Below are 16774 nucleotides of genomic sequence, written 5' to 3'. Positions count from 1 at the left end.
TTCTAGGTGAAATCTGCTGCATTCTCCCGTGTCAACAGAGCCTGCTTGGGGCTGTCCCAGCCTCCTCCAGCCCCCCTGTTTTCTTGGCTGGGAACACTCCAAGGGCGGCTGTTTATCTGTGCAAACACATCCTCTGCACGGGCAGCCTGTGGGGTGCTCTGCTCCTTGCACCCTCTCAGCATATGGGGCTGCAAAACAGTAGGGAGGTGAGCAGCATCAATATAAAAGGAAAAAAAATGAAAAGGAAAATAAAAGAAAAAAAGTGGTTAAAACACATACTTGGTATATATTTTTTACATATGCAACCGATTACAGAGGTGGCATCACACAAGATCCCAGCTGCTGTTGTTTTGCCCTGGAAAACTTGTTGATCGTGGCTTTTGCCCCAGCTTAAAGTCTTTGGCAGGACCCAGGATGAGCAGCAGTGTGTGGGTGAGTCATTCAGCCTACCCTTGGTGCTTGTTTGGGACTGCTCAGGTATTCTGTGGCTGCCTGCAAGGGGCTGGGACAGGATTCATGCTCCTGCTGAGATGTAGACGCACAGAATATTGGATGAGCCCCCCGAAAGGTTCAGCTCTGGGAAGGAGAAGGCTCCTGCACTTGCTATAGCACCCAGCCCACCCCATGCCACAGGATGGGGCCACTGCTCTGTCTCTGTATGTAGGGAAACTGAGGCAGAAAAGGTGACATGAGTTGCCCAAGGTCACTCTCACTGTGGTGGCTCAGCCAGAGGGCTGCCCACTTTAAGGAGGAATAACGAGGAGCAGAGAAGGGCTGCTGGGGAGCCAGGGGATGGAGGGCACACGGTATGGCAGGAGTACAGAACAGAGCTTGCTTAGCCTGGATGAAGCAAACTGGCAGTGATGTGATTTTTTTTTCTCTATAAATACATCTGGAGGGTAAACATCAGGGAGGGGAAAAAAAAGCTATTTAAGCTGAAGGACAATAGCAGCGCAAGAAAACATCCATATTAATGCTTAAAGGAGCAAAAGAGCAGGTTGTGGAGAGAAGGAAGGGAGGGACTCACAGCCTGAAGTAAGGGCAGAGGGGATGCAGGCTGTGCCCACCGCATCCTGCCAGAGGGGGGATGCCACCAAGCTGAGGTCCACACGATGCCCACAGGACAAGGTTACATGGCAAGGCAAAGTTAGGCAGTCTTTGGCAGGTGGGAAGAAGGAGGGGTGGCTGCTGTCCTGCTCCCCAGGAGAGTGTCTGATCCCTCCTGTCCCTATCCCCCCAGGCTTCCCAGACACACTGGCAGGCTCTGCAAAGAGCCAGGGGACCCCAGTGCCACGCAGGGACCCCACGGTTTCACCCACCAGCACAGCAGCCCCAGCAGATCCCTCGCACCCTGCTGCCTGCTTGGCTTAGAGCACGGAGCCGGGCATTGCTTCCTCACCCCGCTCCCAAGAGCGAGCCGGGATTTCCATAACTGTCAAAAACAAGCCTTTGTTATTAGCCCTGTGAATTATTTATCCTATCATAATTAATGCAGGGCTGTTAGCGACCATGGCAAAGCTCCTCCACTCGCCTGCCTGCAAACACCGCTCCACTTCTGCTTACCATTTCAGCATTAAATATGCATCAGGACTGATAAACGGTTCCAGATCACTGTGAGCCCACTGGACAAAGTGCCCTGAGCACAGACACCTCCCTGGGGAAGGGCCACGCTGGAGGCATTTCCAGGCAGGGCAGGCTCACCCCCTCCACACCCTCACCTCCATATGGAGACCCCCTCCAGCCCCACTGGGCTGCCCCAGGTGCATGAAGAAGGAGCTGGTGTGTTCTTGGCGTTTAAACAAATGCCCAGAGAGAAGGAGGGAGATGGGGAGGGAGCGTATCACCTAATTAACGAGAGGAAATGAATAGCTGCTGTGGAGCTGCTGAGCTTTTTCGCTCCTCTGCCAGACCAGCCCTTAGGAAAAGAGATGAAGCAATGCCAGAGCATGAGGCTGCCTCAGACTCGGATGTTTCCTTTGGGTAGAGAGCCATGCTCAAAAAATACCTGAAGAGCAGGGTCCCATGTGGACAGGTATTATAGGATGCCTCCAGGACTCGCTGCCAAGCTCACTGGCCATTAGATTGGTGACAAATAACCAAATCCAGCTAATTCCAGGCTTAGTGCAGCAAATGAACCTGCCAGAGATCAGCACCTGGAAGCCTTACTGCCCACCCACCAAACTCCCCTCCGACGAGCATCCCTCTGTCCTGCTGTGTCCTGCAGGACCCCCATGACCTGAGTGCCCTGTGCTGCTTGTTCTCTGCCTTCCTTCTGTCCCTGCTGGCTGTTTTGCAGCCCAGCTCCATGAGATCTCTCCGAGCAGCCTTTCAGGGGCACTCAGGACCATCCCAGCGTGGAAAAGATCATTTCGGCAGGTGCCACGGGCTGGCGCTGAGATGGATATCTGAAAGGGGGCTGCTGTGCTGCTCCTGTCCTGCCTCTCCGGGGGGTTAAAACAGGGAGAGAAAAAAGGAAGCATTAGCCGTGTATTGTGTGGGCTAATCCTGGCCCTAAGTGAAGTGCACTTAGAGTGACCCTTCTCAAAGCCTCGGCTCTCTCATCGATGTTTCTCTGATTCGAGGATCTTTCTGGCTGCAACATCTATTTCTCTGTCAACAGCCCTCGGTGCACCTCGCTTGCTATCTTTAGTCTCGCTTTATCGATCCCTCATTCCTATCTATCCATCTAATTCTTTTGTGCTTATTTCTGCCTGCCACTCCATTTACCGCAGTACACCTGTGCTGCTTTACCATGGGCAGCTCACCTCGGCTCCCAGGCAGGGGCTGGGAGCTGAGCAGCCCGCTGGACACTCAGCTTTTTGTGGAGAAGAAACCCCCTCGGCAGACACCGCCGCATCCCCCTGGCTGTGCCTGGGCAGGGAATAAGCACAGATCAGGCAGCAGCAGCGTCGGACCCTCTGCCCTGCTGTGGCACGCCTTATCGGAGGAGATTAGTCAGAGCCTTGATCCTAATGCCGTCTCCGAATCCGAAAGGCAAGCCATACCCTTGCAGATAAGGGCATCCTTGACAGCAGCAGCAGATCTCAGCGCTGCCTGGATCGGGGCATAGCCGGGCACAGCAGGGAGCAGGGAGAGGTGGATGAAAGGGGAGAAGAAGGGCTGAGAGAAGGGGGAGGGTGGAGGTGTGCCCGCTGAGCTGCTCTTGTTTGATTTTCACCTTTCGCATCTGGAAAGGTGAACTGGGAAAAAGGGAGGCCAAGAAGAAAGCCCTGTCGCTTACCCCGGCTCGTTAAATCACTACCATCAATGCAGGCTGTGGTCCACGAGTGGAACAGGGGGAAAGAGAAGGGTTTCAAGAAGATTCATGCCTCCAACAAAAACTGTCCCCACGTTGTAGCCCCAGCACCTCTGTGCACCGAGGGAGCAGCCCTGGGGTTTTCCAACGTCCCTGCAAACTGAGGTTTTGAGGGCTTCTTGAGCTGACCGAGTTGTTTTACATTCTGCTGTGGTCCTACAGGGACCATGGCTGGTTTATGGCTGCCAAAAACCAGGGCTTTAGGGGCAGGACAATTTGGGACCCAAACACTCACCCACACTCCTGAGAGAAGAGCAGCAGAGAACAGGGGAGCAGGGCAGTCATTCAGCCTTAATTAGCCTCATCAAATATTCATCTGGTAATTTCCCTGAATTTACAGAGAAAATTAGCATCAATACAATTCATTGACTCTTGGAACATCCCACAGCACAAAGCCCGTCCCCTCCAAAAAGGGAGACCAGGCCGAGCACAGAGAACTTGGGCAACGGGAGGTGCAAGGCATTGGGATCTGCTCCAGGAAAGCCTCCAGAGATGCTGGGCCCATCCAGCAGATGGGGTTCCCCTCCCCTGCACCCCAGGTTTTTGGAGACGTGGGGCTGGGAGGGCACGGTGGCACGAGGAGAAACCAACAGCCAATGTCCCTCGCTGGAGCAAGAGGGAAGCTCAGCGGGTCAATGCGCAGCAGACAGCAGCTTGTGTAGCTCACTGGAGATCCTGAAGGTCCTGACCAGAGCTGGGTTTGGAGGCTGTGGCTGAGAGAAAAGGGTTTGCAACCCAGCGCTGCTGGGAGGGCTGGGAAATGTCAGCCCCGGGTTTTACAGCTCGGGTTCAGAGGAATTTGGGATGACCACATTCCCAAATGCCACATAGAACTTCCCCTCAAAAACTCAGGATGCCAGATCCACCCAAGGTTTTACCAAAAAAAGGCTGGGGAAAAAAAAAAAAAAAAAAAAAAAAAAAGGATTGGGGAAGGGAAAAGGAATAAAAGCCAAGCGGTTTGTGCAAACGGGTCCCTAAGCCTGAGCTCTCACAGAAAGCACTCACTTTGCCCTTCGTGTCTGACAGAAAGCAATCAAGCCAAGGCCAGCTCGCAGGGAACCTTTGCCATTGCTTTGCAGTAGAGAGATTTCCATAAACTGCTGGTCGGTTTGTTTTTTGGTGCTTTTTTTTTTTTTTTATTCTCCCATGAGACATTTTTCCTCAATTTGTCTTTCATAAAAGGTCACTTTTAGAGACAGCAGCCCACTGGCGCCCATCACTCAGAGGCTCTGACAAGCCAAAGGAACTGTCAGACCACATTTTGCCTCCCAGCTACGTTCAAGGTTTTGCATTCAATGTGTTTTTTTATTATTCTCCTAATGGAGTTTCCCCTCCAAGGCCGCCGCACTACCTAAGAGCATCAGCACCAGGCAGGACTTCACACAGTCGAAGCCTTACAATTAAATTTATTCCCAGGGAGAAGCTACAGCAGCAGTGGGAAACCTCAAGGCAGGCATCCTCCAGGTAGCAGGACAGAGATGCTCAGGAGAGCATCCAGGCAGTGGTGAGGTTTGCAGGGACCACACTGAATAGGAAGATTGGTGGTGTCCCACATGTAGGCAGGGCAGAGATTTGGGAAATGGTTGGACTCTGGAAGCTTTTTCTGGAGGAGGGAAGGTCTCCGGGTCCCTGCTGGCTGGGGACACGGTCTCCATGTCCCTGTTACGTGTATATAGGATAGCAATCATGCCAGATCCATGCTCCAGGTGGCTGAGCCACGTCCCTACTGCTGCCCTGATCAGAGGCAGGCTTTAAAAGTCTGCTAGGGATGAGCCTGCCCACGGGGAAGCGCCTCCATCCCCATGCAGACAGCAGCAGTGCCACTGGTTCAGATCAGCTCCTGTGAGCTTTATACCACGCTGAACCCCTGGAGCAGCAGGGCCCTTTGGTCCCATACACAGTGATCAGCAGGGTCCCTTTTTGGGGTGGAGGATTGGCCCCATACACAGCGAACAGCAGGATCCTTTTTGGGGGCAGAGAACATCCCCTGTGACTGCTGGGGCTTCCCACCTGCAGACACCATGGCTGCAGCATTTTCCCAGCTCTGAGCAGGGCTGAAAGGATGCTGCGGGGCCAGGAACAGGCTCCCCCAGCTCCTCTGCCATCCCCCAGCCCTTCCTGCCACCCCCAGCCCCTGTCCCCAGCCCTTGGCAGCCCCCCAACCCCCCCGGGGCAAGCAGCAGCGCCTGCCCGCAGCCCGCCCCGGGGAACCGTTCACCACAACATGCTGGCTTTTAATTTGCTTACCCAAGCAATAAGGCGGAAATGAGGAATGGCAGCTAATTAAAAGTATCGATTCATGCGGCATTCAAAGCTACCCAAGAGGGCCAGGAGGGATGAGGAGCCCGTGAGCAGGAGAGGGGACGAGAGGGCTGCAGTGCCCCTGCGACTGTTTGCCATGGGGAACACTCTTGTCCTCCAGCCATCCTGCTCTGTGAGGCAATTCTCCAAAACACCAGGTCTTTTCTTTGCCAGAGAAGCCCCCCAGGTTGCCATTACATAGCTCTGTACCAACACTCACCAAGCTCAGCATGCCCTGTGGATTTATGAAATTAGCTAATGAAAGGCGGGCAAAAATCCTGACATGGGGAAGGGCAGAGCTGGGCAGCAGCACGGCTCGCTCAGAGGTTACCACCTGCAGCCCCCTCTGACCTTCACGTCCACAAATTCAGCCAAAGGCAGCGGTACAGTGACTGGGGAGAAGCTGCTGGGAGGCCAGCTGGCCTCACGCGGTGGGAATAGAGCCAAATAGAGCCAAAAACCAGGACTGGAAGCTCCCGGCCCCTCTAATCCCATGTACCGAGCAGATGCCTCACCGAGCAGGGCACCCACCTGCAGCACCACCACCCGAGGACTCAGGAGGGTGATCCTGTGGGCAAGGACTTCTTGGAGATGCTCTAACAGCTCCTCTGAGGAGTGCTGGAGCTCCTCCAAAACTTCCCACCTTGGGAACCTTCTTTTCCCAGCCAGCAGCATGCAGTGGGCTGAGGGGAGGAGTGTGTCGGGGAGGCATCCCGGGGCTTTCCCTCCGCTGGGTGCCTTCACCTCCTGCTCACCCTGAGCTGCTGTCATGGCAACACAGACTCTGATTTGGGGAGAAACGAGGAGGAATGGGTACTTCTGCTTGTTTAACCGAGGAGGCGGCAGCACCCAGGTGTTTGAGCAGGGAAGGAGCAGGGGAGAAAGCACAAGAAAGGGCAGACCCGTCCTCAGTGAATCAAGACTCACCCAAACATCTCAGGAAGTTTTCTCTATTTTAAAGCCTGCAGACACCCACCAGGGGCTGCAAACACCCATCAGGGTGCTGCAAACACTGCCCAGCACCACCGGAGACCCTTGGGCAGAGCTCGCAGCTTCAGGAGACTCCGGTTCAGCTGAGCCCCTAGCAGACACAGCTCTTCATGAGCAGCCTGAGAAAGGCAAAAAGCAGGTGGACAAGAGGCAGGAGTCATCACTGCTTTGTCCTGCCAAGATGGCTCCATTTCCCTCAGCTCTGAAATGTGTCCTTACATTTCCCAGAAGCCCACGAGAGAGCTTTTTCTGGGTATCATCCAGTGATGATTGCTTTCCTAGAAATGGTGCTCAGAGAGGAGGAGGGAAGCCCGGTGCCACACAGAGCACTTACGGCTGATTCACCCAAAAATCCCAGTCCTTTTCCTGCATCTCTGGTAGAGGCAGGCTAGGGCTGAGGAGACACCCTCCTTTGGGAGCAGGTTTGCAGAAAACTGCAGCAGAAGGCAGGGGGCTCCCCGGGCTCGATGGCACTGGAAGGGGCAGCTGCCTGGTGAGGCACCCCCAAATCTCTCAGTCTGCCTTCTCTGGAGGCAAAACTGCAAAACTGGCTCCATATTTGATGTCTCCCACCCACAGCACACAGCTGAGAACGAGCCTCCATTGTACCGGGGATTATTTTTTGCAATGAGACATCTAGAAAAAAAATATATATGGATAATATAAAGCCAAAGCAGCTTAATGCACCACGGTGCAGGGGCAAACCTCCGCGGGGCGCTGAGCAGACCCTCGCACCCTCAGCTTGTCCCCCCAGCTGCCAGCCCCCAGCAGCAGCTTTTGGCAGCTCCTGCTCCCCATCTCCCGGGGAGCCTTACACAGCAGGGGCTCGTACTGAAGCCACCTGTAAAACGGGCAGCCCCAAAGCTGCATCTGCCGTGCCCCCTGTCCACTGGGCTGGGAATTGAGGCAGCCCAGAAGCGCAGCTGTGCCATTGTCTGCTTCTCGCCAGCATCTGCCTGTCCTGCTCACTGGAAAAATCATGGAGCTGCTGCTAATTTCATTAGCAGGCCCATCAAGCGGTTCATCAATCTATGATTTCCTGGCTTGCCGCCACGAGGAAAACAAGCGGGATCTGCTCTGCATTTGCAAAGCCATCCTCTGGGGTAATTGGTCTGAAGGCTTCGAGTTTCCCGAGTGGATTATTACCTCGGATTAAACCTGGGGAAGGAAGAGGGGTTTTGCCCTTTATTTATTTATTCTCTCCCCTCCTATCCCCCAGAAGAAGCCGGGATATCCCCCGAGCTGCCAGCAGCTCCCCAAGCCGGGGAGGGGGCAGGAGCTGGGCACCCAGCCGGGGCTGGCTGCACCCCGCAGCACACCCTCATCCCCTGCAGCAGAGGAGCAAAACCCTGGGATTTTTTGCCCAAAGCCGGTGCCAGGGCAATGCCCGGGAGCTGCAGCCGGTTCCGCGGTTCACAGCTCCCTCTCCCGGCCCCGTGCCGCCATCCTCGGGCTGCAGCCCGCGGCCGCAGCGAGCAGCCCGGATGCCGGTGTCAAGACAGGGAAAAGGCAGAGCAGCAGCCGGTTCGTCCCCCAGCCCGCCTGGGTAGCAGCTAAACGGAAAAGCCTGACATTTCGGTGACGGGCAGCAAAGGAGTTTTGATCTCGCTCCACCTTCCAGTGCTGGGAATTTAACCTTCCCTCGCCCAGCGATCCCAAAAAGCAAGGGTGTTTCATTTTAAACAGAAAAGCCTCACCCATAACGAAGAAAAGCAGTCTCTTTTTGAGGGAAAAGAAAGGACAAAGCAAACCCCCTCGGTTTTCTATCATGAGCCTTTCTGGGTTGATGTGCTCCCACCCCATTATCTTAGAAAACTATCAGCTGAGTTTGGCCCAGAGCACGAATTTCCCCCAAATTCCCTTCTCCATTGAACCTCCTCCTCCTTGTAAACCATCCCACCCCATGGACCCGGTGGGCAGGAGCAGGAGGTCCCAGAGGTGTGTGTGCAGTCACGGCGGGCTGCGTGGCAGGGAGGTTGCATCCCCCGGTCCCAGCACCTGCACAGCCCCCCTTAGGCATGGGCATGGGTAGCATTAGTGCTTAGGATGCTGTGCAAGGGGGCTGGCAGGGATTTGGTGGCCCTTCCTGCACTGCACTCTTGCCAACAAGTTGCTTGCACCACGGAGCCCGCGGGGCTTTGCCTGGCAGAGCTTTGCCAGTGGCTGTGCTGGTGCCAGGATTTCGCCCTTACAGGCGTGTCCCCGTGACTCTGCCGTTCATTTCTCCTGCAGTCAGCAACTGGCCTGCAAGGCCCCAAAACTCCCACCGAGTTCAAGAAAACCTCCTGCCTAAGAAAATAAATGTGTTCTGCGTTCTTTCCGAGCTACCAACGGCAAAGCAAATATGGGCACAGTTGGGTCCCATCACTGCTTTGTTCCTAAAGAACGAGTCGGTTCAGCCAAAGCCTTCCTGGCACATCTAGCCATCATTAGAGAGATGAGAGAGACAGTTATTGTCGTCCTTCTGCTCATGGTGTAACAGACATTGTCGTTCAGCACGGAGAGGTCTCTACCTCCGTATTGTACTTGTCATCTGAGTCCTCCGCAGTCCAAAAGGAAATCACTCCACCTCTGCAGCAGGAGGGCTCAGGAATGCTGTCCCCCAAGATAGTGTGGTGCAGGGTACCCAGCTGCTCGTGCCGGGGCAGTTTGACAGCTCGAGCACTGAATATAGCAGAAGGGAGAAGAGTGGTGGGCAGGAGAGCAGCTGCCTGCCCTTCCAGCTGGATATCCAGCCTCAGAGTAGGAGGTGAAGCTGACCTATGGAGTCACAGTGACCCAGACAGGCTTCCTCATTTGCAGACATCAGAGGCACAGATCGGGCTTTCTTAGCTGAGTTTGGGTATCCTGCGGGTATGGAGTCACTCTGTGCAGACCGGGTGTCTGCAGGCACTCAGTGGAGACGCTGTATTTACACAAAGTGAGTTATAAAAGCCAGACCTAAAATGCTTTTGTAAATATTTGGCCTGTGGTTTGGTCTCTCTCAGTGGGGTGTTTTGTTATCTGCAAGGAATGCAGCAGCTAGGCTGCCTTCCCTGCCCTGGTGCACATAAGTGGGTGGCACGTGGCAGGTTGTGTGTGCACTGAGACTCTGATCTCCCTGACACACAGGGGAGGGCAGCACCTCCAGGTACCCCTCCAGCGAGGGTCATGTCCCACCTCCTGGTAAGGCAAGTGGTAACAGGGAATTGAGTCAGGCAGAGACCATTTGCTAAGCTGGGAGGAATCATTAGCACTGGCATTAGCCGTTCCCCTCTTTGTACTGATCCAAGCCCAAGGTCTTGCATCAAGGTGATAAGAACAGAGACAGGCCTGAGGAGGAGCTAGGACAGACACCTGATTTGGAGCCACCTTCCGAGCTGCCACTGAGGCAGTGGCAGCAGCAGTGCTAAGGACCTGAGGGAAGTCCAGGCAAGGCAGCCAAAGGCGCTGCCATGTGAAATAACATCTCACACAGGGCAAGACATCACCTAGCTGGTCTCTGCGCCCCGCACTGCATCCCACCAGGTGTGGCTTCTTCCTTAGCCTAAGGCAGACTGTCTGAGCTGTCCGAGAAGAAGTCCTCCAGATCCTGCTGCCTCAGCTGGGACTCCAGAACAGTGATGCGTTGCTTGAGCTTCATCTGGGCATCATTGTACTCTGTCAGAAGGCGGCCGAAGCGGGTGTGAAGCGTGTCCAGGTTCAAGGCCAGCCTGTCCAGCTTCTCTTCCACACTCTTCCCTTCCATGCTTGCCTCTGCAGCTGACTCGTCCAGCAGCCCTTCCTTGGTCAGGATCTCCCGGCCACGCTCCTCCAAGACCTTTTTGGCATCAGGATACTCCGTGACTGCTTCCATCAGGTCTTCCTTTGACAGGCAGAAAAGATCAGAGTAGCCCAAGCTACGGATGTTGGCCGTGCGCCTGTTGCCCATTTTGCTCCCTTTAATGTTGAGGATGCTGATCTCGCCAAAGCAGCCTCCTGCAGTGAGCAAAGCATATTGTGTTGTGCCATCATCCGCCACCACAGCCAGCTTCCCCTCCTTGATGATGTACATCTCTTTCCCGATATCTCCTTTACGGCAAATGTAATCCCCTGGGCTGAACACCTGAGGGCGAAGCTTCAGCACCAGCTCCACCAATAGACCTGCCTCACAGTCCTGGAAAATCCTCACCTTCTTCAGCGTCTCCAGGTGAACGTTGATGGCAATCTCTGCCCTTAACTTATCAGGGAGATTCTTGAGGACTTCCCGTTCGTCCACCGCCTTCTTGTTTGTCCACAGGTAGTCAAACCACTTGATGACTTTAGTTTCCATGTCTTTGCTCACCTTGCGGAACTGCATGTAGTGTTTAATGGCATCGATTTTTGCCTGGAACTCTGCCCTGGTGGCGTTCATATTGGAAATCATGGAGCCCACGTTCCCCACAATGGTGGCAAAGATGAGGACACCGATGAGGAAATCAAAGATCACAAAGAGGTATTCTTCATCACGCACAGGCGGCGGGGTCTCTCCGATGGTAGTCAAAGTCAACGTAGACCAGTAGAGACAGTAGACGTACTCCCGGGTGAGATACCCATATTCAGGGTCTGTGACGTTGGGATAGACCCAGCTGTCCTCCCCAAAGCCTATGGCCTTGGAGATGGCATAATAAATGCAGGCATTCCAGTGGATGATGACCAGGATGTAAAGAACCAAGTTGCTGATGCGGAAGATGTTGGGGTAGCTGGTTCTGGTCTCCGTCCTGTCAAAGAACTCAAACATGCGGGAGAAGTGCAGCAGCCTGTTGAATCGCAGTTCAGGACGATGCAACCCCACAGCGAAGTAGGCCAGGTCTGTGGGCAGGATGGAGAGAACGTCCAGCTTGAACTGTAAGGTGTGGATGTAGTTATCCCGTAACTTCTTCAGGTCCTTAACCAGGAGGCCCTGTTCCAAGAAGCCTAACAGAGAAGCAAATAATAGAATGATCTTGGCTTACGTTCAACTCTTCTACTGGCTTTGTAAGTGCTTCTGATAAATATTTCAGAATATGCCATGCATATTTGTGCATATACACAGTTATCCAAACATTACCAGTTGCACCTGATCTACTCTGTTTACAAGCTTTTGCTATCACGCAAGCTCCTCATCTGGCAAAAGCCATGCAAAGCTATCACTTAAGGATTTACTCTGTTGCCATGAAGTAATAGGGACACAAAGGTTTCCTTCCTCCGGTCATGAATTACCGCTGTTCTGGACAGAAAGCACAGCCACCTGCCCCATTCCGAGAACATTAAATTCTACCATTTTTCCATGTAGATAATTCATTAGCTGAACTTGTGCAAAATCAGAGATACAGACCTTCAACTATGCCCAAATACTAATAGTAATGTGGGTAATTTTGTACAATTATTCAAAGGTGAAGTTGAAAGCTAGGATGATTAATCTTTCATTCTGAAACTTACTCCATTTCTCAGATCTCTTAATTAGATTATTTCTCTGGAGACTGCTTCGTACAAGCGAGAGCCAAGGTAGACAAAACCCTCCTTCTAATGGAGCTGCAGATTAGGTCCCTCCCTTGCAGTTCACCTCCACCTTTAGGGCACCAAAGCAAAGCAATCGCAGGCCAGGAGGCTGCTGCTGCTTACCTGTGCGCAGGCGGATCACTACGTCCCCTATGTAGATGCAGTCTGAGATGTAGTCCAACACCAGCCAGAGGACAACGTAGGTCTTCTGTAGGTCACTGAAGCAAGCCCTGGAAGAGGACCATACAACGGGGCAGTGAGACCAGTAAGTCTCTGTTACAGCTGAATATAGGCTGATTCTGGGGCTTGTAACTCTGCAACAGAGCTTGGCCACTTGCCCCTCTACTCAGAGAATTTAAAACCATCTTCTCTGAAGAATCTGCCATGTCTTGACCTGTATAAAGCCATGTCTTGAAATCACATCCCAAAACCTCTGCAAGCAACTTCACCCCGAGATGACAGTCCTTTCCAGCCAGGGCCAGATGAGGGGTGCTCTGCGTTTACACACCACAGCCACTGTGAGACTGAAGGTCCCTTTCTTTAGGCACCCCCAGGCCCTCTCCCCCCTCACCAGCACCAGTTGTCTGATCCTTGCTTGAGCCACAACAGCCAGGTGAACATGAGGATCAGAGGAGACAGGAACCCTACAACCTCCAAGCTCACCTGGCCACCAGCAAGCACCAGTTATAGAGGACAGGAATGGCAATGACAGCCAGCCAGCGGTAATACCAGTCCCCCGCAGGGTCCACCACAAAGATCTGCCATTTCTTCCTGGAAGCAGAGAGAAGGCAGAGCAGGCAATGTGTGAATAAAGGGCTAAACATAGAAAACAGGTTTGGAAGGAACCATCTGAGTCATCTCCTTCATCCTTTGCACTAGACTGGATCAAACATAGCTGCAGCTCGAGTGTAGTCTGTAAACTAAAACCAATCCCAGGAGTGCTGAGCAAAAATGTCCAGCACTGTTTATGTTCCTTTATCCCCAAAACAGAGCTTATTAACGTACCAGAAGAGAGACTGTAGTGTGGCAAGACAAAGCAGCTGGCCTACATGCACCTCAGAGGCAGAGCCAGACAGATGTATGAAAGAGGCTGACCAGAAAACTTCTTGTTAGATGGCATCGCCTCTCCCAAATGAGGCATGGATTGGTGCCAGACAGATCTGAGAGAAGAAGATTAATTAGAGCAGGAAGGAAAACATGCTGCAGATCAGCGGGAGCACCAGGAGGGGCTGCCCAAGCCCCAGAGCAGTGGCCGGCGTCACAGGGCTGCCATCGCCACACTGCCTGCTTGCAGTCAGTGCTCAGTCTGGGGTCCAGCCTTTGAACTGCTCCCAAGCATTTGATCCTGCTCGTCTCGGGGCTCTGAGATAAGCAGCCTGTGCTCCCATGTCCAGATCTCACCGGAGAAGCAGGGGAACGGCAACTCTGCAGCTTGGCTGATAGGCACGGCTGCTGCCACCTGCCAGGGCAAAACGCCTTCTCCCTTCCCATCCTCCCCTCACTCCCAGCTTTTGAACACGTAAAACTCCCTCCAGCGCTAGGAAGAACAGCCCACTTGCCAACACATTCCCTGCGCTCACCTCACCACTTCCAACAGCTTCAAAAGCAAAACCTCTGCCTTGAAGCCTCCCTCCCCAGCAGCACCCAGGCTGCCTGCGGCGTGGGGACCAGCGCTCGGAGCAGAGCCAGCGGCGCTCCTTCACATACACCCTGGGCACAGCCACAGACAAGCAGGTGATTCAACTTTCCCCTTACAAGTGGGGAGAAAATGACAGCGTTTTGCTCAGATAAGGGTTGATGTTTTTTTGAGACGGGGACACCTTGCTCGCTGGGACGTACAGCACCTGCCACCAGGCAGTACTGTTGTAACGCCGCATCACAGGCACTAATAACCTCAATAACAGCGTTAGTCAGGTTGGTAATTTCAGCTTTAAATCACCAGTGCTGCAGTCACTGACATTATGCCAATGCATGCTCTGGCCACAGGGCCAGGGCTGGAAAACCCCAGACTAGCTCAGCACTAGCCCAGAAAGGGGGATAACCGCCCTAAAGGCTCTGTGCCCCACTCTGCAGCCCTGGGGGCTCCCCATGCCATGAACACACTCATGCTCAGCGTTACCAGACCTGGGGCTCTTCTCAGCCACTGCTCTGAGGACTGGGAAAGCAGCAGAAGTTGCCACCATCTCCCCAGGAGCTCATCCCAGTGAGCCACGGTGTTCTCCTTTCTCAAGTTTGCAGGGCAGCACCGAATAACACAAACCCCAGTGCAGGGATCTTCATCCCATCCCTTAGATGAAGCCAGGCTGGCATTTACTGGCTGTAAGGCGACAGCACTTGGCTCTGCTCTTGCTTCCCCTGCAGACGTATCTTCAGCTCAGACAGCACAGCTCCTCGCGAGGAGCCCACTGAAGCTGCCCTCTGATGGCACACTCAGTGCCTTTCCCATAATTAACAAGCTCCCCTTAACCCCGCAGGGCAGAGCACTTTTTTGTCCACGACTAGTAAAAACCCAGATACAAGGCTCAGATATTTTCCTCCTATAGAAAACAATCATTTCTTGGTGTTTTAATTATTGTGTGTAATGGTAGGGTCCAGGCTAGTCCGTGAGCTCTGCCCTTTAATTAGCCAGCAGAAGAAAAGCCAGGTTATTGCTTTTCACCGGGAGCGGGAGCCGAGGAGATGAAAGGGCTGGATTTGAAAGGGCCTTTTCAGAAAGCTGCCGTCACAGTGTCTGCCCTTGGAGGTGGAGGAAACAGGCAGCAAACGCAATCCCTTCATCTCCCTTCCTCCTGAGATGATGAATGAGGCTGGAGAAGCCCACAGGTCTGTGCTCACTGGGGTCTCCTGGGGGGCGACCCCACTTTCCTCAGCTTCTCCCCAGCTCCACGTGTGCACAGGCTGCAGGCACACCTTTTCAGGGACCCAGGTCTGGGTTCAAACACCAGCCTTGGTGCTGAGTTGTGCCAAGATCAGGCAGAGCAGGGGGGACCCTTCCCACAGCTGCTGCCCTACCTGCCCCATTTACCATCACTGCCAGGAGACCCCAAGCACCACGCATGGTCGCAGGGAAGGGAGCCTACTTTTTGCTTTTCTCCTCGGTCTCCTCATCCTCTGGATCACTGCTGGCGTCTGCAGCCACCATCTGGAGCTCTGGGCCCTGGAAGCGCTCGAGGAAGGGGTCAGGCCTCTGCTGCTCCTCGTGCAAGCTCTTGCTGGCCCAGTCCCTCAGCACCAGCACCAGCCGAACTATCCTGGGCAGGGAGACAGGCAGAATCAGGTGCAGCCCTAAAGTCCTACACAGCAGGAGGGGATCCCGACCCCACACACCCCCAGCGTGTCAAAGCCAGGCACAAAAGGCCCAGGCTCAGCCAAGAGCCCACGCAGCAGCTCTCCAGCTTCCTCCCCATGCTCTGGGAAGGTTGCTCACGAGCCATCCCCACACCCAGGCACCCAGCCCAGCCGCACACACGGGTACCTGGCCAGAGCTCGCCTGCCTTGGAAAAGGGGGGCAGCCGGCTGCTCCCCCCCAGCCACGGGAGCCCCTCTGTGCAGCTCCGAGGAGGCCTCATCCTGGGTGGAGCAGGTCCTGTGGTGTGGAGAAGGGGGGTCACGGCCATGCAGCATGTCCCACTGCCTGCCCACAGCCATGTGGGATGAGCCAGAGGATGCAGGCAGCTGAGGGTCACCAGCACAGCCCTGCCCGTGCCCCCAAACCCACACCAGGGCTCGGCACACCCCGAGCTGGCCCTGCCAGCACCACCCTGCTGTGTCCATCCTGACCTGGTGGTGCTGAGCTCTGTCCCCTCCTCGTCAGGCCCTGCAGGGGCTGGGGCGGGCGGGCAGGGGCTGAGGGCAGCCGGGGAGCGGTGCAGGCCATTGCTCTTGGCCGTCATCCTCCCCGCGAGGAGACCACGGGCACACGCCTGTGCCGGGAACCTGGAAGAGCAGAGAGCAGCCAGGAGTGCCCGGAGCAGGACACGATGGTGGTGAACAGCAGCCTGAGGTCCCAGCTCTGCCCGTGGCCCCTGAAAGGTGCTGTCCCCATCCCCAGGGATGCTCGGTCATGGCCAGGACAACAGCACCCACAGCGAGTACCAGCACTGCTCCCACTGCCTGCCCCATGGCGAGGACAGGGGGGTGAGCAGGGAGGGAAGGACCAGGCAGCCACGTGGGGAGATGTCAGGCAGCAGTACGAGGCTGGCTGTGCATGTACAAGGCTGTTTGTACCCCAGCAGCAGCCTTACCTCATGGCCAGCACCCATCCCTGCACTGGAAATTAAGGTTTGCTCTTTAAAAAAAATAATAACATCAATAATAAAGCACCTGGCTGAGGTTCCTGCTGGCAAGTGCTACCGTCTGGTTTCAGAGAGCATCAGAGGAACTCAGCGTTTACACGCAGAGGCTGCTGTGGAGCTGTGAAGTCTGGGAGCTGATTTCTCTAAGAAGTGCGAGATGCCCTGCGGGCTCGTCTGGCCCCAGTACCCCTCGCACCCGCTGCCTGACACCCGCTCAGTTCACAGACATGCACATATGGAAAGTCCCAGCCCTGCCTCGGGGAAGAAGAAGATAAAATTCCCCCCAGCTAGCCCTCCGTGCCCCGCAGCGGGGTGACCCCCACATGGTGTGCCCACAGGTGATGCTCTGCGTGGGTGCAGGCAGTGCCTTGCACGCCCCAGCCCACATCCCCGC

General features: G+C 54.7%; 1 protein-coding gene across 1 annotated transcript; it reads right to left on the bottom strand.

The window, feature by feature from the left end:
• Positions 1-9887: 9887 nt before the first annotated feature.
• On the bottom strand, positions 9888-16334 carry CNGA2 (cyclic nucleotide gated channel subunit alpha 2; the record flags this gene model as incomplete). The annotated part of the gene is made up of 7 exons (XM_084534447.1): positions 9888-11521; positions 12209-12315; positions 12749-12856; positions 15166-15336; positions 15561-15671; positions 15866-16021; positions 16330-16334. The coding sequence occupies 7 exons, from the start codon at positions 16332-16334 to the stop codon at positions 10134-10136; spliced, it is 2046 nt and encodes a 681-aa protein (XP_084390573.1). The 3' UTR covers positions 9888-10133.
• Between the last annotated feature and the right edge of the window lie 440 nt (positions 16335-16774).

The sequence above is a fragment of the Aythya ferina genome (assembly GCF_964211825.1).
Source record: "Aythya ferina genome assembly, chromosome: 13".
In the NCBI taxonomy this organism is placed as follows: Eukaryota; Metazoa; Chordata; class Aves; order Anseriformes; family Anatidae; genus Aythya; species Aythya ferina.
This window is presented reverse-complemented; position numbering and strand designations above follow the sequence as displayed.